Source organism: Astyanax mexicanus, chromosome 24 (genome assembly GCF_023375975.1).
Source record: "Astyanax mexicanus isolate ESR-SI-001 chromosome 24, AstMex3_surface, whole genome shotgun sequence".
In the NCBI taxonomy this organism is placed as follows: domain Eukaryota; kingdom Metazoa; phylum Chordata; class Actinopteri; order Characiformes; family Acestrorhamphidae; genus Astyanax; species Astyanax mexicanus.
In genome coordinates, this window is record NC_064431.1 from 28,088,344 (window position 1) to 28,109,725 (window position 21,382).

The 21,382-nt window shown below is 36.4% G+C and overlaps 1 protein-coding gene across 3 annotated transcripts in view; it reads right to left on the reverse strand.

Moving 5' to 3' along the window:
* Positions 1-3,875: 3,875 nt before the first annotated feature.
* pfkfb4a (6-phosphofructo-2-kinase/fructose-2,6-biphosphatase 4a) overlaps positions 3,876-21,382 on the reverse strand; it is a 30,593-nt gene continuing 13,086 nt past the window's right edge. For 2 of the 3 annotated variants that reach the window (XM_022682382.2, XM_007256422.4), the window contains exons 3-15: positions 20,652-20,748; positions 19,872-19,938; positions 19,223-19,297; positions 18,951-19,007; positions 18,505-18,626; positions 18,121-18,328; positions 17,160-17,306; positions 16,785-16,889; positions 13,989-14,118; positions 12,559-12,621; positions 12,381-12,445; positions 9,831-9,917; positions 8,890-9,784 (exon numbers count right to left, since the gene is read on the reverse strand). In XM_022682382.2, the coding sequence (XP_022538103.1) occupies positions 9,858-9,917; positions 12,381-12,445; positions 12,559-12,621; positions 13,989-14,118; positions 16,785-16,889; positions 17,160-17,306; positions 18,121-18,328; positions 18,505-18,626; positions 18,951-19,007; positions 19,223-19,297; positions 19,872-19,938; positions 20,652-20,748 (1,196 nt within the window). In that variant the 3' untranslated portion in view covers positions 8,890-9,784; positions 9,831-9,857. Of the gene's footprint in view, positions 6,473-8,889; positions 9,785-9,830; positions 9,918-12,380; positions 12,446-12,558; positions 12,622-13,988; positions 14,119-16,784; positions 16,890-17,159; positions 17,307-18,120; positions 18,329-18,504; positions 18,627-18,950; positions 19,008-19,222; positions 19,298-19,871; positions 19,939-20,651; positions 20,749-21,382 lie in introns of those variants that run through there. The other variant, XM_007256421.4, reaches the window with a different exon arrangement.

Below are 21,382 nucleotides of genomic sequence, written 5' to 3' on the forward strand. Positions count from 1 at the left end.
GCACTGTGGATTTATTTCTGAAAGTAATTAATAGATGGATAAAGCTCAATCCACTTTCACCAATTGCAGGGTTCCCCTGGTCCTTAAAGAGTCTGAAAAAAAAAAAATCTGGATAATTAAGGTCTTAAATTTACTGTAAATTTGCTGTAGGTATTACATTTTTACATGGTGCGTTTAATGCCGGTGGAAAAGCATTTTTTTACATTAGCAGCGAGTTACCAGGGAGATAACTAAGGTTGAAATAGAGCTAGCTAACATTAGCAGGGAGCTAGCTAACATTAGTAGGGAGAGAACTAAGGTTAAAATAGAGCTGGCTAACATTAGCGCAGAGCTAGCTAACATTACTAGGGGAGGACTAAGGTTAAAATAGAGCTAGCTAACATTAGCGGCGAGCTAGCTAACATTACTTGGGAGAGAAATAAGATTAGCATAGAGCTAGCTAATATTAGCGCAGAGCTAGCTAACATTACTAGGGGAGGACTAAGGTTAAAATAGAGCTAGCTAAAATTAGCGGCGAGCTAGCTAACATTACTGGGGAGAGAAATGAGAAATAAGGTTAGCATAGAGCTAGCTAATATTAGCGGAGAGCTAGCTAACATTACTGGGGAGAGAACTAAGGGTAGCTTAGAGCTAACTAACATTAGCGGAGAGCTAGCTAATGTTATTGGGGAGAGAATTAAGGCTAACGTAGAGCTAACTAACATTAACGGAGAGCTAGCCAATGTTATTGGGGAGAGAACTATGGGTAGCGTAGAGCTAACTAACATTAGCGGAGAGCTAGCTAATGTTATTGGGGAGAGAACTATGGGTAGCGTAGAGCTAACTAACATTAGCGGAGAGCTAGCTAATGTTATTGGGGAGAGAACTGAGGGTAGTGGAGTTAACTTTAGCAGCAAGCTAGCTAACATGCTAATGTTAGTGCCAAGTTCACTACGTTACCGTGGAGAGAACTAGAGTTAAGTGAGAGCTAGTTAGCATTAGTGTAGAGCTAGCTAACATGCTAACGTTCTGCATCTAAAGAGAACAAAACAAAAAATAATCATAACAAATGGTAAACGTTAAGTTTTCATTTTCAATACAATAAATTATTTTGTGCTTAAGAAATTATGACTACATTTATGGGCCTTAAATTATATTTAGTGAGGTCTTAAAAAGCATTACATTTTAAAAGAACTCTGAATTGGCCTTACCACTTACCCCCTCTTTTCTAGTGAAACCTGTGAAATCCTCCCCCCTAAGAATTGGAGTTTTAATTTGCAGTTTTAAGAGTTTTAAGTTTTCAGGACCGCAGTTCTAGGACCCCATGTTTTCGCGACACTGGCACCTAGCGAAGTGGTCGTGGACACAAATTCTTATGTGATTTACACAATTTTACACATTTCCTTAACTATAATACTGAAATACGAGTAGGTTAATGTACCGTTTTTAATATATAAGCTGCATGTAAGTTTGAAGGGGGATGTTTACTATTTTGTAAAAATTTAATAAAAAGTTTCGAATTAAATTTAAAGGGAACAATAGTTATGCCTCATTTTAAATGGTGCTGTCTGTTTACAATTTTTTTTTAATATATAAGAACTGAAAATTGTAATTGTAATTGTATTTTATATTTGAAGAATATTGAGATTTTTTTTTTTTTACAATATCGCCCAGCTCTAATAGACACTAGAGTAGTTTGAAGTTCCTAAAAGATTTCAATCTTTCGAAAAGTAGTTTGAATCCATTTTAGATATCAAATACATACCCAAGTCTTGCTTGTGTCTCTGATATGTGGTTGGGAGTTCTAAGCAAAGTAATATTTGGGTGAAAAAAAAACGTTAAAATGTGTCAGTAGTTAGCTTAATTGGTAATATTTGGGTGAAATAAGCCTTTAAATAGGTAAAGTGGTGATACTATATTAAGGAGTAGTAAATCATTAATTTCACTAGGTGGCAGTGTTGCAAAAACATATGATTCTAGAACTGTGGTCCTGAAACTGCATAATATTTGGGTGAAATAAACATTAAAAAGTGTAAGTAGTTATCTGAATTGGTACAATTTAGGTGAAATAAGCCTTTAAATCTGTAAGTTGTAAGTCATTTATTTCACTAGGTGGCGCTAAAGTTTGGTAATCTATCTACTGGTTAACTGGTTACCTTTAGAGTATTGTATCTTCAGAATGTGATGGGAAGCTAAAATAAAAAAAGCAGCAGATCGAAGTTCAGGTTTTTCATGTTGCTTATACCACGTCTTATTCTGTAAAATTTTGTGAGATCTTATAGCAGTACAGGACTGCTGCTCTCATTGCCTCATTCTGAAGTCAAAGATCTAGAAACAGGCGTTAGTCATAATGAACCTGAACTGATACAGCATGTATTTAGAGTAGTACCTATTTCTGGACTGGCCTATTGGAGCCCACACTGTGGTTTAGAAGTCATGTAGTACTCCTATAAAATGCCTATTATTTAAAATAAAATAAAAAAAAACAACATTGTGGCTCAGATGTTGGCACAATTTCTGCTGAAATAGAAGAAAATGATCTGAGACTGAGGCCACAGTAGGAACCAGTATGTGAATCATTTCCTTCCTATTTGCTTACAGTGGTCAAATTTGTCATCAAAAATAAGAATAGCCCCAGTTAGATGCCAGTGATCAGCTTCACTGAAATGGCTGTTTTAAATACATGTTTATTTTCTTTAAGGTCATTTTCATTGGGTGTATTTCTGATTCCTTTAAATTACAACTCTAAATCAGAAAAAGTAGGACAGTATGGAACATGCTAGGGGTGGGCAATATTATATCGTATACAATATATCGTGACACAGAAATATCATGATATTAAAAATCCATATCGTGATAATAGGGCTGTTCTGTCTTAAAACTTGTCTATTATTTACTTTGAAGCTTTAAGTGTATTTATTGTATAATTGTTTTAGTTTGCAGTTTATATGCATGCACTAAATATTCTGCAATATTTTTTGCTGCATTATATTATTTTATGCCATATTATTTATTTTGCCACATTATGATTATTCTGTTATACTATTATACTATCCTGAAATGAATGAATTATTTTAGTTTTCCTATATCGCCAAGTATATCGTTATCGCAAAAATACCCGGAAATATCGTGATATTATTTTAGAGCCATATTGCCCACCCCTGGAACATGCTACAAAAAACAGGCATGATTTTGCATTGTCTTGTTGAATAATGCATGGACATACCTGGAAAAGATGTCAACTTGAAGGTTAAACATGTTGCTATTTGTATGAAGTTGTATTTGTGAATGTAACTCTGTGCTGGACAAATGTTTGCCAAAGTAATCCCTTGACCGTGTGGTTCTATCAGCTGTTTTTATATTGTTGAATGAAGGTTCTTGACCCAGTGTCGTTGGAGATGATCTGAGATGACGGTTGTTCAGCTTAGACTTGTGCCCTTTCCCTTCATGCATGTAAATGTTTAATGATATTTTGGTGTTTAGAGGGAGAAACATGCAAATCCCTTCAAATCTTTCTTTGGGGCACATTTAAAAAAGAAATGTAATAATTTTTACATTCATATTTTATAGGGCTGGGCAAAAAAAATCTTGATTCTTTAAATATATAAGCGATTCTTGTTTTTTTTTTACTTAAATTATTTTTTTCTGCAAATAATCAGCACCATTTAAAGTGATGCACAAGCACTTATTTTATTTATTTATTTATTTTTTATATTAAACCCGGTGCCAACATAACCTCCTTATATTTCAGTTAAATGAAGGAAAAGTGTAAAATATGAAAATCACTGCCACCTTTGGACCCCACATCATATACTTAGTTAAAACCAGGTGGAGACTTATTTTTTTGTCTGGGCAGTGTATTTTAATAAATGAAATCAAATTAAGCAGACTACATATGAAGGAATTTCAAAAATTCACTTTATTCTCAATAAGACACTTGGGGACAATCATATTGTTCCAAAATCTATTACTATAAGAACCAGTGTATGATTGATTACATATATAAGCACTGTAAAGCACTTTTCCCCACCGTCTTATACACACACACACACACACACACGGGTTTATCACTTTCAGAGGATTTACAATTTGGGACGAACTTCACAATTATTATAACTGAAAATAAAGTAGTAAAAAAATAATGCAAGCGTGATTTCAAATAATTCATAACAATAATAAATAATCAAAATAGTTTCATTTAAGTGCAAAGCCAAATAGAAGAGAATTAATGTTGATTTTCTTTTAAACCTCTATCTTTAAAACGTGTAAAAGACAAATAAATTCATACAGGATATCTTTGTAGGAGGACGATAGGTCCATGCCAACAGTGTTAACATAGAGGATTTATTTCTTTGTCACACTCTTTCTCTCTCTCTCTCTCTCTCTCTCTCTCTCTCTCTCTTATACACACACACACACACACAGACAAAAAGAAGTTGTGCCGTGCTTCCCTCAAAGTAACAGAGAGATAAGAATCAGACAATAATATGACACAACGATAAGCACAATACTGACACAGAAAGCAGTGCAAAATACACACAGGAAACCTGCAGACCCCATATATATATATGTATACTTCTATAGATTCAATATATAATAATCCATATACAGCTCTGGAAAAAGGGGCCACTTAATGTTAAGGGTTGAGTTTCTTTGATTATTTTACTAAACTGAAAACCTCTGGAATATAATCAAGAGGAAGAAGGACCTGGCACCAGGAGTGGCATAAAGTTATCCAAAAGCAGTGTGTAAGACTGGTGGGGGAGAACATGCCTAGATGCACGAAAACTGTGATTAAAAACCAGGGATATTATACCAAATATTAATTTCTGAATTCTTAAAACGTTATGAATATGAACTTGTTTTCTTTGCATTATTTGAGGTCTTGAAATCTTTTTTTTTTTTTTTTATTTCAGCCATTTCTCATTTTCTGCAAATGCTCTAAATGACAATATTTTTATTTGGCATTTGGGAGAAATGTTGTCCGTAGTTTACAGAATAAAACAACAATGTTCATTTTACTCCTATAAATAGCAAAATCAGAGAAATTGATTCAGAAACTGAAGTGGTTTCTTAATTTTTTTTCCAGAGCTGTACATTATTGATATTCCTCAGGTCTGCTACACTTCTCACAGGTGTAAAACATGTTCTAAATAGTCCAGGCAGAACACAATAAACAGATTGTGGAAGATCTCCAGACTGTACTGTAGTCGAGTGATTGTAGAGTGAATGTTTGTGAGTAGTGTACATTTACCTTAAATCACTCTGGAAATGTGTCTACATCAATCAAATGAACGGACATAGTGTCAGAGGACGACTAATGTAGGATCAGTTGTAGCCTAGGGGACGAGATTCTTCCAATTCAGTGTTTTTTTTTTTATCTGTTTCCTACATTGTAAATGAATACTGAAATCATCCAGATAAATAAAGAAAACACATAAGGAATCATGTAGTAACTTAAAATAGTGTTAAACAAACCTGTGAAAATACTCTGTGAAGCATTCAGATGCTCTTATCTGGGGTTATTAATCTGTTAACTTGCGGTTTCTGAGGCTGGTAACTGAGGCTGATGAATTTATTCTGTGCAAGAGAGAAAACTCTTGCTCTCGGTCTTCCTTTCCTGAGCCGGTCCTGATGAGTGCCAGTTTCATCATTTTTAACATTTTTGATGTTTTTTTTTTTTTTGAGGATACTTAAAATGTTTTGGACTGACTGACATTTTTTTTCTTTATTTAGTTGAGTAGTTCTTGCTTCTCATAATCTGGATTAGAACATTACTCAAATACTCAACTCTACCTCTTCACAACTTTACAACTGATGCTCTCAAACACATTAAGAGGCAAGAAATTCAAGTAATTAACTCTTGATGAGTTCGGCACAGCTGTTAACTGAAAGCCTGAATTCCAGGTGACTCGACCTCGTAAAGCTGACTGAGAAAATCCAGCCAAGATGTGCAAAACTGTCTAACCTAAGGATTATATATATCTTCACCATATCCAGCAACAGAAATGGTAGAAGGGTAGAATGTGTCTGGAATAGATCGCACAGTAACTCTTATCTCACTACCAGAACTAAAATCCTGAGTATTTAACACTAATAGTGTGTGTGCGTGGCTTGGGATGGTGTTGACCACTTCTAGATAGTATCCAGAAATATCCAGTAACTGGCCACAGCTGATCCTACATCAGTACTTCCCATCTGTGGGCCCTTGAGGGATGGAAGGTTAAAGAGCAGGGCAGTGCAGTGTACAGGTTTATACTGTATAATAGTTGCCGTAGATCAGGGTGGTTTGGTTGATGGTTGAGAGACAGGATCAGAACTCAGGCAGAAGACTCCAACATCTTTCCTCAGTGTTTCTGAGGTGCTTGGAGGCCAGAGGATCCCCGGAGAACAGGCAGTGAGACCAACGAGAGCTGACAGACAAACGGCGGGGTCAGAGGTGAGCCGGAACGGTCTGCAAGGCGTCTGCCGCCGATCTGTGCACGTTAACATTCTGAAAAAAAAGAGAAAACAAAACAATCACACATGATTAAACGTAGCAAAATATCATCAGCAATTCAGTTCTATGCGTTTTATATGTTTGGGCTCCTTTGATCTACTAGAAGTGTAAATCTCCTCTAGGCCTCTCTGTAATTTGTGGATTTTGATTGGATTCTTAAAAATCTCAAATTTCAGATTTCACCTTTTTTGTAGGGATGCACCCAAATTAACATATTTCCCAGAAGCAAACAAAATCAATTATTTTTGGCTAAATGTTATTTAACACTGAACATGTTTTTTACAGGTTTTCATCAATTTTGACACTTTTTCACCATTGCATAATTTACATAGCCTACATATATTTCTAATTACAAATGTACAACTGACAAAGTACATGTAGAACACTAATACAGCTTAAACTTCAAAAAAAACGTCATTGTTAGTTTTTTTTTTTTTTTCATTTTCATCCAAATACAGCTCTGGAAAAAAAATAGACCACTTAAGAATAATTTTACTAAATTATTACTAAAACCTCTTGAAGGAGGATGATCACAAGCCATTAAACCAAGCTGATCTGCTTGAATTTTTACACCAGGAGTGACATAAAGCAGTGTGTAAGACTGGTGGAGGAGAACATGATGCCAAGATGCATGAAAACTGTGATTAAAAACGAGGGTTATTCCACCAAATATTGATTTCTGAACTCTTAAAACTTTATGAATATGAACTTGTTTTCTTTGCATTATTTCAGGTCTAAAAGTTATTTGGAATTTTGGAGAAATGTTGTCCATAGCTTATAGAATAAAACTCAAACATATACCTGCTGAGTATTCAACCATCCCTAATTTTGTGACTTGATTTTTTTGTTACAACTATTAAAAATAAATGTATAAGTACACAAAATACACAAACAATTTTCAGTAGAAAATAAGGGGAAAAAAACAAAAATACATAAATAGTTTTATTGTTTCAAGAAATGTTTGTAATCATTAAATAGATATTTTGTCATTAAAAAAAATTGTTTGTAAATGTAATTCTTGCCATTAATTGAATTGCCTCATTTAGGTCCAAGCAACACCATATATATTTACAGTATGCATTTTTATAAATTTACAGACAGTTTACAGTTATGCATCTCACTGTAAAGATTAATAACTAAAATGTGTTCCTTTGTAGTAAAATGGAAACATACCAGTCCTGCTTAAAAAATATATATATAAAAATAAAAAACACTCCCCCCCCATGTAATAACTTAAAAGTGTTAAACAAACCAAAACACTCAAAATGTGAAGCATTTAGGTTCTCTTATCTGCGGTTAAGTTGTTAACTTGCATTTTCTGAAGCTGGTAACTCTGACAAACTTATCCTGTACAACAGAGAAAACTCCTGCTCTTCCTTTCCTAGAGCGATCCTGATGAGAGCAAGTTTCATCATAACATTTTTCCCTTACTTAGTTGACATAGGTTAGTCATATAACAAGTTTTTGCAACATATGACACGTTTTTGCCATAATCTGGATTAGAACATTATTCAAATAGGGCTATTCATTGTATACCTGTAACTCTACCTCTTCACTACTTTACAACTGATGCTCTCAAACACATTAGGGGCAAGAAATTCAAGTAATTAACTCTTGATGAGTTCAGCACAGCTGTTAACTGAAAGCTTGAATTCAAAGCATTATTCAAACTTTGAATAATGTAAAATATGAGAAAACATTCTCATTTGTTCAACACTTTTTTGTTCCTTAAATAATTACATGCTTATCTTCACAGTTTGGATGAGTTTAGTATGAATATACAATGCAGAACATTTTTTTTACAGGCACTGAATATGTGGCTGTCTGACAAAAAATCTCATTTTTGCTGTATTCAGGATTCATACACTTTTTAACCAAAACATTTCCAAGATTTTTCATGACTTTTTCATGCCTTCAAGACAAATTTTCATGACCATACGATTTTTAAAACATCAGTGCAGACATGAACAATAAAAACAAAAATCAACTAAAACTATAATCAAAATTGATTATATCAGGCCTAAAATGAATCTGACACAAACTTTAATAATAAAATGTGTGTCAGATCCTGAAAGCGCCATTGTGTAGGGCTAAATTACTGAATTAATTAGATTTTCTCCACCAATAAACTGAAACACAGATTTGTGGAGCAAATTTCCATGACTTTTCTTAAATGTTCTGGGTATTTTTATTTTTCCAAAACTTATCAAGGCCTAGAAATGGCTATTTTCAAATTCTGTGAACTTTCCAGGTTTTCATGACCGAACGAACCCTGTGTATGTTTTACTTTTGACATACTGTAAATCTCGCTAGTTGTTCTTTATATAGATAGGTATGCTTCAAAATGTAATGTAATAATGACAAGACTAATAGGTATGAAAAAGTATGAAAGTATATGGAAACAAATGAGCTTCAGGTAGAATTGAACATGTTTTATTAGCATTTCATTTAAACATCAGTATATAAAACAATCTCTCTCTTTGAGAGAAATGTCACATTCTTAAAAATTCACATTTATTTTTTTTCTTTCTGAGCATTCTTGCTCTGCAGTTAAAATCTGTATGCACAATAAAGATAAACCTTTGTTTACAATCATTTGATCAAATATTTTCATATTAAACTCCACATAAATTATGAGACAAAACAAACAACAGACAACAAAAAAAAAATCTAAATCAAATTAACCTTAAGGTCAAGGTGCAAAAGCAGCCAATCTAGAGGACACTTAGTCCATTTAGCTTGGTTTAGCTTATAAATGTGCTCCTTTTTTAATTTGCGTGCATCACAGTGATGATCAGTGTTGTAATAACTACATGGTTTTCATTCATAGCAGCTGATTAATTATGACGCTTTAAGAAGCGCCACGTTGTACAATGCAGCATGTAGTGTAATGCAGTGTAAACTTCTTTTCTATTCTTAAATAACTCTGTAAGCCATTGTTTTTTTTTAAGAAAACTTCCCATTTCAAAAAAAAAAACTGAAGTTATTTAGAAGAGGCTGATTTTGAGGGCGATAGGCTTTTACAGTTCACAGTCTGGCTGTAAAAATAATAGTTTCCTATAATTGATTATTAATCACTGCTTAAAGCTTCAAAAGATGAGAAATTAAAGCCACTGGACAGATTCTGATTAGAGAGATCAGGCACAAATTACTTTTTTCCAGTCATTAAAAAACACAGGAACACAGGAGGAGGTATTGCTCTATTGAATCGGAGTCTATAATTTTACCCTGAGGTCAACCTGCAGTCATTCTGATGGACATTCCCAGTCAGTGGGCCTGGAGTGTGTGAGTGAGTGCATTTTTGTAGTGTGTGTGTGTGTGTGTGTGTGTGTGTGTGTGTGTGTGTGTGTGTGTGTGTGTGTGTGTGTATGTGTGTCTTTCATTGATGAGCTGGCACTGTTAGCAACGCCTCCTCCGGCAGCCGCGTCACATCTACATTCTGTTTGACACAAACACAGAGATGACATCACAAAGGAGGTAAAACATGGGGGTGGAGTCAGACCAACAATCAGCCAATACAGATATACAGCTCTGGGGAAAAAAATAAGACACCACTTAAAAAAGTGAGGAGTTTCTTTAATTTTACCAAATTGAAAACCTCTGGAATATAATCAAGAGGAAGACGGATCATCTCAAGCCATCGAACCAAACTGAACTGCTTGAATTTTTGCACCAGGAGTAAAGCAGCATAAAGTTATCCAAAAGCATCGTGTAAGACTGGTGGAGGAGAACATGATGCCAAGATGCATAAAAACTGTGATTAAAAACCAGGGTTATTCCACCAAATATTGATTTCTGAATTTCTTAAAACTTTATGAATATTAACCAGTTTACTTCCCATTATTTGAGGTCTGAAAGCTCTGCATCTTTTTAGTTATTTCAGCCATTTCTCATTTTCTGCAAATAAATGCTCAATAAATGTTCATTTTACTCAAACATTTACCTGTAAATAGCAAAATCAGAGAAATTAATTCAGAAACTGAGGTGGTCTATCATTTTTTTCCAGAGCTGTATAGGCACATACAGACACACACAGGGGGCATGTTTAAGTTCATTTTAGCAGTATTCTATTGTCGCTACTAGATATTGGGACACCTTTTCATTCAGTGTTTTTTTCTGATATCAAGGATATTCTAAAAGGGTTCATCTTGGTTTTTATCTTGGTAATCGTCTCTACTGTCCAGAAAAAAGCTTTCTAGACGGTTTTAAAGCCTTGATTGCTGTGAGGATTTGATTGCAGGCATTCAGCAACAAGATGTCGCATTAGTGAGGTCAGTGTGTTAAAAGTCAACTCCCCAACACATACTAAGTGTGTGCATTTACACATTTATGTCTGCAGGTAGCTTAATGAATTGTGCTCTTTTTATTTGTGCTGTATCTGCTTATTAATGATTCTTGGATATTTAAATAACTAAAGAAATACAGTATTAAACCATTTATAAAATCATTAATAAACCCCTACTAATAGTAAACCCCTAATTGTCTGGAAAAATCTTGCTATATCAAAGCTAATCAAAGCAGGCAAACTATGCAGGGCTAACAGTAGGACAGCTTTACAGCATGATGTCATCAACACTTCTCAGAAAGTTCCGGAACTGGAGCTGTTTAGCATTTCCTAATATGAGTGTTCAATGAAAAACAAGCTTCATAACACACAAGACACTATCTGTCTGATGTGAAACCTCTAGTTGTTGTGTGAGCAGTGACTTAAACATAGCACAGGAAAAAAACACCATGAGTCGTAATGCAGAGAAAACAACAGTAATTCACTGTACTGATCTCAGCAGCAGCCTGCATTCATGCTGAGAACAGGGTGCACGATATGAGATCACAATATGAATCACAAGAAAATTCTTTATAAAAAATTACAGCATCGGAGTTGCTGAAGCGCATAAAATACTCTGCTCGGGCTCAAGAATATAGTCTGTGATGTAGGCGTCCGTTTTTGTTTAATGCTATCTTTATTTTATATAAAGCTATGGTGTGAAAATTAATGTTATAATCATAAACCTCTGGAATATAATCAAGAGGAAGATGGATGATCACAAGTCATCAAACCAAGCTGAACTGCTTGAATTTGTGCACCAGTAGTGAGTAGCATAAGTTATCCAAAAGCAGTGTGAAAGACTGGTGGAGAGAAAAAAAACTGTGATTAAAAACCAGGGTTATTCTACCAAATATTGATTTTCACTATGCCCAAGAGCTACATTTCTTCCACTGATCATTATTATGGCAAATGCTGACAAAACTAGTACCATACATCTGATCACACATGCTATGTGACTATATGCACCAATTAGGCCTGAAAAATGTTTGCAACCAGTCTAACCCTGGCCCTACAGTGGCCAAAAAGCTGTTGTATACATTATCAGTGAAACGTTTGAACACACATCTTCTTATTCAGTGTTTTTTTTTCTTTCTATAATTTATTTTAACACTGCAAATTTAATATTGAAGACTATATTAAAGCTATACAGGAACACATGCTGAAAACAGATCTGCACCCTCTTGGTATTTTAATCTCAGTGTCTTCATGAGGGAGAGTCACCTGGAATAGTTGGAATAGAGTCTTGAAGGAAGGAGTTCCTGGAGGTGCTGAACAATAGTTGCTGCTTTTCCTTCACACTGTGAAAGAAGCTCCAGCTCATCCCAATTCACTTTAAATCACCATCTCAGATGATCAGATATAGATCAGGGAATTCTGGAGGACCAACCCCCACTTTTTTGCTGTTTACTACGTAATTCCATACGTGCCCCTTACTTGTTTTCATGTTTTTAATATTAAACTACGATATATTATGCAGAAAATATTTTAAATGAAGAAATAAGGAAAAATACTAAATGAGAAGGTGTGTCCAAACTTTTGACTGGTACTGTATGTGTGTATTTGACTGTGTTTTACCTCTGGTCTTTCTCTGTGGGTGTTCACAGCATCCACATTAAGGTAGATGGACTCCACTTTGCAGCCTGCAGGAAACAGAAACAGGGTAATGGGCAGTTAGTACATCCTGCTAATCACCACAGAACACCCTGCTAATTCAGCAGAAACATTAATAGGTAAAAATGCTGTTGTGTGTTACCGTAGGCCACCGGCGTCAGCTTCAACACTGTGTGCAAGGGACACTTCAGGTAAGGCAGCTCCTCTGTGGAAGACAGATAGTGAATACAATTCATTTAAATAAAATTCTTGTGAGCCTCTTTAGCATCAGTGCTAAACATTAAGTACACAGTTCAAAGCTAAGTGGCTGAATATGGCAGAAGAGAAAACCTAGAACTTGTGAAAACCACAATTTCAATATCATCTCCTTTATTAAAGAAGAAAATAAATGTATTTTGCTGCAGTAGAACATGATAAAAAGTACTTATCTTTGATGAATAGCACACCTCCGTTTTCCTACAGCTTTCTGAGATCCAGAAATTGTAACAGTTTGTCCAACACCCTTCAGACTGGGTGACACAGGGCATACATTGCCCTGATAAATCGTTTTTTACACCTTTATCCAGCCCAAAGTAGCTCCACACCCCTTTGCTTCTTGTGCTCTTTTTAAGTTATTAATGCCTTGTTTTAAATGTCCAAGCTCTCCGGATTCTAGCAAGGAGGTGTGGAGCTACTTTGAGCTGCTGGATATCGGTGGAAAAAGCGATAAATCAGGGCAAATACTGCCCTGTATCACCCAGTCTGAAGAGTGTTTGGACAAACTGTTAAAATTTCTGGATCTTGGAAAGCTGTGGGAGAACGGAGGTGCTGTTCATCAAAGGTAAGTACTTTTTATCATGTTTTACTACAGCAAAAGTCCATTTTACACCAGAGTTATCCTTTAAAACTCCTTTTACTCATTTTAATAGCTACTTTCCATTTTATGTTCTGCACGATTGAGGCACTAAATACACGAATGGTACAACTACTGTAACTGTATATTATTGGTTTAGCTACACTGTCAATAAAAGTCTTTGGAAGTAACAAATAGTTTATTTATGCTGACCGACATCATCCTCTAAGTGATGAGGGGAAAGAGTGTCATCTACGCACCCAAAGAGAGCAAGGCCAGTTGTGCTCTCTCAGGGCTCCGGCAGCTGATGGCAAGCTGCATTACCTGGATTCGAACCAGCGACCATTGGACTACTCAGCGTCCCATCTTATGTATTACTATTATTATGTATGACTGCTTGCAACCAACTGCAAAAATCGCTGTTATCAAACCAATTTTTATTAAACGTAAAAACAGGCAAACAGGGCCGTTTCCTGAATGCTGTTATCATGGGATTTGTAGTTTAATCACCATATACCAACACTGGTAGCCCCCCAGAAAAAAGGGAACACAGAACTTAATTCCGATTAGACTACACTTCTTAGGAATTAACGAAAAAATAAAAGTAAAACTTTCAGACTAAATTAAATATAAGAAATCTGGCTATTTGTAAGTCTTTATCAGACATTTCAGACGTTTTAAGACTTTTTTAGACAATTTAAACTGTTACTGTCCAATATATGCTATTGAGAGGACCTTACCTGCGGACTTGTCCAGGAAATAGGCCAGTAAGCAGCGCATGACGGCCTGGTGGCAGATAACCAGAACATTCTCCTGCCTCTCAAGCTCCATGATGACTGGCTCCAGCCTCTGAACCAGGTCCTCATAGGACTGAACAGAGAGAGAGAGAGAGATATCACATAACGAAGGTCTAGGGTTAAGGGTCAAGTTATGACCATGGGTTTCTATACTGTTTCTATACATACAAGTGCAAGTGTATCTGATAATAGTCACATGTCATTATAACACTGTAACATATGTATTTGAACTTTTTATTATAACATGGTGTCAATTAAAATACTAGTATAAAAAATGTGTGATAAATTATATAGAGGAACCTTTTTTTTTTTTACTTTATTGTGAACATTTCAGCTTGGTTGTAAAGGTTTCTGAATTAGAACTTAATTTGCTAAGTATAAAAGAGAGTTTTTACACCTGTAGTTGGTTTCTATGGTCTTGATCAGTTGATAAGTTATATTTTGGAGTGTTTTCTCCTTCTGTTTGGTTTAGTTTTACACAGGCATAAATCTAAACGCACCAAAATGCACACCAATAAACCACGCAAGCACATTGTCTCTTCTGATTGACCAGAGCTGTCTGGCGTGGGAGCAAAATCACTATTTGTGCAGTGTGAAGCTGCTTTAACACAGAGCACTGGAAAAAAAATGCTGCTGCCCTTTTAAACACTGTTTTTTAAATGGATGTGCAGCGTTGATGTAGTAAATGCAGAGTTGCATGGCTGCGAGCAGTGAACACTGCACATATTGCGTGTGTAAACAGCATGGAGCTGCAGAGACAGCATTTGTTTATTGCAGTATATAATTTGGCTAATATATATCAGATAAACGGTGCTTAATAAGCAGTTTAGTTCAATTATGAAGAGTGTATTTTATAGCAGGGTCAAACTGAGGCCAGAACAAGTTCTCACCACAAACAAACTGCTCTAGAAAAAAAATTCTGCATGTTGAGCTGGGCAGATTACGATGGAAGTCAGGGGTCAAACTTAGTGGTATAATTAATTGCGTTAAAAAAAATAATAATAACGAGTTAATGATTCCAAATCAATCACGTGCTTTAATGCATTAACGTTGACAGCCCTAATATAAACATGTGCCAAAGGAGTCAGAGGTAGGTACCCTCCAGATGAATGAACTGAACGACACAGAAAGCAGGTCTGGGCTAGAGATAATGGTGTTTGAACAGCTTTAACACAAACACACACACACTTTAGGGTCCATGAAAACAATGTAATCGCTGCCTAGAGCTAAGCTTAAGAGCTTTGTTTATCACTGCCCATCCCTTCTCACAGGGAGATTATTATGTGTGTAGCATCTGTAGCCATCTGTCTACTGATTAGACACCTGGTTAGCCTGAGCTGTTATACTCTCACACCCAGAGGAGCAGAAACATCATCAGACTCTGCCCTTTAGTCAAAATAGTCAAGTAGGGGCTGCTGTTACCTATTAAGAACTTACTTTTACAGTATGTGAAGCTCTACCGTATTTTTCGCACTATAATGTGCACCTACAATTCTTTCATCTTTCCAAAAATCGGCAGAGTGCCTTATGTATGAATTCTACCAGTCAGGTATTAAGGAGCAGTAAAGTCACTCTGCTGAAGTACAGGGATATAAGGGTGAGTTTTCATTGAAGTTTCTCCAGCACTAAGGCTGGAGCAGTATTAGCATTAACCGCTAACCTCGGTTCTAGCTCTTTCGCCGTTCAGCGGTGAGTATATCAGACTGGAGTCTGCGTGTTTACCCTATTAAAACAAGCTACATGGGACAAACCGCTAGCTGATAGCACCCTGGCTTACAGGAACACTCAGGGTTCCTCAGTGTAGCGTTGTCGAGTGGGATTTACTAGCGCTAAGCTCTGCTGCTAACTGAGGCTATCGAAAATATTGGAAATCTAAGCTTACTGTAAATAAACAGAAGTGCTTTACTCACCCAAATAAACAGTTTTTAGGAGAGAAATCTGTGTAGATTAACATCCAGCACTCGTTAGAAGGGAAACATGGTGACACCCTTGTTCCTTACTGGTGTCGCTTAAAATTCTCCTTACAATATGGTGCCCCTTACAGTCCGTAAAATACGATACTTTGCTCTGTATTCCCAGCATTAATCATAGATTAAATTAGACATTTTAAGAAGCAGACCAAGCGACCTCGGATTCGTTCATCTAATTTTAGGGGCCGGACCGATTGAGAGCTGAGTCAGCGCTGAGCTCTCAAAACTCAAGGAAAACAGCAAAACAACAGACCTTTAATCAGTCATTAAAATGGCTTTTTAAAAGGTAAACAAGACAGTTTTTCTGGGATTTAAAGTGAAAATTCAGCTGTAATTGGAAATATCTGCACCACAAAACTGTGCTGGACTGAGGTGCACAGCTTTTAACACGTTCGTTTACAAGCACGTGCCCAACCATGTGGATGGAGGCCATGCAATTTATCTTGTATTTACTCCTGTATAGCTCTATTTTAAACCCATAATACCTGTGATTAGAATGTGTATGTGTGGTTTGGGATGCTTTATGAATAACACTAAGAAATCTTCAGCATTTTTCACAAACCATATTTTTGTTCCCAATGTTCAAAACCTCCAAGTGTGTTCTAATACCGATCTTTTTTTAAACAGGAATTCAAAAGACAAATGTGGAAATGTGAAAATGAGTACTGTGTCCTAATGCCAGCACTGAACAAACACTGAGGGAGATTATAAATAAAAGAGCATGTTATAAATGCGCAGTTATATAAGCAGACTTCAGTGCTGTACTCACCTCTCCTTTAGGATAACGGTAGCGGTATTTGTCCTGATCACGCAGTGCAAACTCCAGAGGATAACGCTGCTGAATCTCCTCATACATCAGCTCCTCACACACACCCTGCACACACACACCACAACACGCTCATCAAACATCAGCACTATCTAACTAAAATCTAACTATCCAACTAAAATATTCAATATCTATAACTAAAAATCTAACTAAAATATTAAATAAATAAAAGGTCTATTAAAAGGTATAATAAAATATTTGCAGAAATATGGTGGGTGGACTCACTTTTGTTGAATACTGGACCCTTATATTTTACACATTATTTTATGTGGTAAAATGTGTGTATAAAAAGGGTGGGCATGTGTATTTGGGACTCACAGCATCGATCTCATTCAAAGCTTTCCACTGCTCATAGGGAACTCCCAGAGCTTCCGCCGTCTGAATGGTTCTCTTCATCTGACTCGTCCACACCTTCAGATCACTGATGCCCTGAGCATGGATGAACTGCCCCAGATAGTGGGCAAACTGAGAGAGAAAGAGTGCAAGAGAGAGAGTGTGTAAGAGTAAGAGTGCGAAAAAAGTGAGAATGCGAGAGAGAGAGAGAGAGAGAGAGAGAGAGAGAGAGAGAGAGAGTGTAAGAGTGTGAGAGTGTGAGAGTGCGAGAAAAAGCAAGAGAGTGCGAGAGAGAATGCCAGAGAGAGTGAAACAGAGAACGCAATAGAGTGGATGAGAGAGAGAGATAAAAAGTGCGAAAGAAAGATAGGGAGAGAAAGAGAGCGAGAGATGGTGGACGAGGGAATGAGAATGCGAGAGAGTACAAGAAAGAAAGAGTGCGAGAGAGTGAGTGTGAGAGAGTGAGAGATAGAGGGACAGAGTAAGAGGGAGAGAGAATGCAACAGAGAACGTGATAGAGTGCAAGAGAGAGAGAGGGAGAGTGCGAGATGGAGTGGGAGAGAGAGAGAAAGAGTGCAAGAGAGAGAGAGTGTGTGAGAGTAAGTGTGCGATAGAGTGCGAAAAAAGTGGGAATGAGTGTGAGAGGGTGAGAATGCGAGAAAGAAAGAGTGCGAGAGAGAGAGAATGCCAGAGAGAGTGAAACAGAGAACGCGAGAGTGAGAAAAAGAAAGATAGGGAGAGAAAGAGAGCGAGTGCAATGTGAGAGAGTACAAGAAAGGAAGAGCGCAAGAGAGTGAGGGTGAGAGTGTGAGAGAAAGAAAGAGCACATGAAAGAAAGAGCACGAGAAAGAAAGAGTGCGAGAGAGAGAAAGCGTATAAGTTTTAATAAACAGAGATACAGGATCTTCTGGCTCCACCTAAAGACTCCATTCCCAGTTCTCCTCACCTCTTTTCCCCGGAATGTGAGTCCGGAGTCTCCTCCGATCCGGCCCTTAACGTTCAGATCGCTCTCTCCGTGCCGGCACAGGTAGATGGAGCGTGGGGTGATGTGGATGTTCATGAGGTAATAAACGATGCGGCTCTGGATGTGGTCCTGCACCCGGTTCACCAGATACCGCCGACCCACATCAATGATCTTTATGAAGGACAGGTCTCTGTGTGAGAAATACAGGATGATAACTCTGAGAGCTTAGCTCCAATTGGTTCACAGAAATTAAAAGCTATATACCATACATGGATGTGATTTCTATATATTTTAAACTAGAGTTACAGTATATATATAATATATATGGCTTCAGCATAGCTTGTGAGTTGCGGTTCTCTCCCTCACCTGTCCAGCACCTCGTCCAGAGGCTGGTAGGAGTTCTCGTAGCACTTTATCCTCTTCATAAAGTCCTCCACAGCCTGCTCTGTGTTACAGTGTGTGTAGTCCGGGCTGCCCAGCTTCACTTGCTATAACAAGGAGATAAACTTACTCATTTAAATGTGAAGAAAAGGCTTTATGTGCAGAATTAAAGTGATTAATTGTCCTCAATAAAGAATATATCATATGGAGTATATTTTGTGCCAGACTTAAAAAAATCATAAGGAAAAATATATGTTGCTAATTCAAATAAGAAAAACATATAGTAAATATATATATATAAAATACATACTTGGTTATTTTATCATTCTTTGCAGTTATTTAAAATATTTCCATTTGCATTTGGGGTAAAAGAGAAATTGTGTACATCTGATTTTCTGAAGATATGCTAGAAATATACTGCAGTTACTTACAACTATATTTTCAGCAATAACGTCCGGGTCTTCACACACAGACTCCACAAAGAAAACCTGTGAAGAAAATGATAATGTGAGTGTTGCCAATGTGGGCCAGAGGTCATCTAGAATCTCATCAGTTATAAAATTGCACAACGTCTCATACTAGTGTGTGTCGACACCGTGCAAATCACAGAAGCAGAAGTGCTGAGAAAGAACACTGACACACGGTCTGAGAGCTGTCATAATAATCAGCAAAATCAGAGAGTAAACAGAGTCTGCTACTGCACCTTAAAGCCATTCTGTTCAGCGAATCGGTTGATTGTCTCTCTTCTTTCTCTTGTGGTGTTCGTGGCATCAAACACCTGCAAATGACCAAAAACAAGACACCAATAAACAAAAAAACTATGTCAAAAAGCACTTTATATTACAGATATATTACTATCTACTGTATGCCATTGGGAATAGCGACTTTAAGAAATGGACAGCAGATAATAAACAGTAGAGGTGGAACAAAATATTGGTATTGCAATATATCGTAATGTTTTCATTCTAGACATTATCGATACGCTGTGTCAGATATTGATATTATTATTAGCTATTTGGATTTGCCACTCAATCTGATTTACTAAAGTTACTGCTTTATTACTCCACATGGAGTTTAAATATGGTAAACCTGAGGGGAAGAATATTGGTTGTTCAATTCTGTGAAACCGTCACCAATTCCGTAATTTCTGGTATTTGCTTAATAAGAGAAATGATATCCTCTTCAGTAACACAGATGCTGTGAAATATCGTAGAAATTTGTCTTGTGGTATATCGAGTATCGCAGAAAAAAAAAAAAAAAATGTATCGTGAGATGGCCTGTGATTCCCACCCCTAATAAACAAAACAAGAATTTAACTCAAACCAATGAAATCAAATCAAACTAATACTCACCGCCACCTGTCCGCCTTCCTCAGTCAGATACTGACGCACATCATTTAGTGCTGCTGATGCACATTCCCTGAGAAAATACAGAATAATTTAACATTCAAAAGCAGGGATGCATCGATATTGGAATTCTGGGCTGATGCCGCTATCTGATTTTACACACACTTGGACAGTGTGCCAAGTCCTGCTGGAAAATGAAACCCGCATCTCCATAAAAGTTGTCAGTAGCAGAGGGAAGCATGAAGCATGAAGATTTTTTGGGAAAACTAAACTGCACTGACTTTTGACTTGATAATAAAACACAGTGGATCAACACCAGCAGATGACAGACATGGATCCCCAAAACCATCACTGATCATCAGTAAAATTAGCATTTTTTTTTTTTTTTTTAGAAAATCAAGGGAGCAGAGTCTGGAGGAAGAGTGGACACACAGTCCAAGCTGCTTGAGGTCTAGTGTGAAGTTTCTACAATCAGTGATGGTTTGAGAGCCATAAGAGTCAACAATAAAAGAAATGAACGCTTAAAATAGATTACTCTGTGTGTAATACATCTATATAATATGAGTTTCACATATTGAACTAAATTACTGAAATAAAGTAACTTTTCAATGATATTCTATTTTTTTGAGATGCACCTGTATATATACACACAAAAAATTCTCTTGAACCTAAAAGGGAAATCAAGTTCCTAATCAATAACTCACTGTAACAAACATTCCACAAATATTCCACAAAAATGACAATGTGCATTGCATGCGATCACTGTGAGTTGAGATGAAGACTCACTTTCTGATTTTGAGACCCTCCTCATTGTCAGGCCGGAAGAACTCAAAGGACTTGTAGATCTTCACACATTCTCGCCTGTACTGGCCAACGTTAAACTCTGCAAAGAAATTAAGAACTGTTATAGACAAATAAGTATTTCAGTATCTGTAGATCTGCAAAACAAACCGATTATTTTTGTGTTATTATTATTATTATTATTATTATTATTATTATTATTATATCCAACAACAAGGATCAATTTATTTGCTTAACTCTTTTGTTTATTTTGCAGAATTGAATTGTATGAAATCAAGAATGCGGCCAAAGATACATGATATTGCAAATAACAGGCTCTCGGGCACCAAATTACAGCTGTTATTTTAACAATAGTATCATGAAATTCTGGTTTAATGACTTCTGTTACAAATCTGATAAATTTCTTGTATTTTTAATATCTCAGTTAGGGGTGTGCCATATATCATATTATACGCAATAAAAAAATATTTTCATGTCGTTGCAGTGTAGTGTATTATTGAATTTTTTTTTTTTTTATTCAGTGTTTTGTTATATCACCAAGAGTATCGTTATCTCGAAAATAGCATGATATATTGTGATATTATTTTAGGGCCATATCGCCCACCCCAAGTCCACACTTTTGACTAGTACTGTATATTTAAACATATAGGAAACCTTGTAAAAATTAATGGTTCAAATGTTTCCCTCACATAGGCCCTTACATAGTGTATGGATTG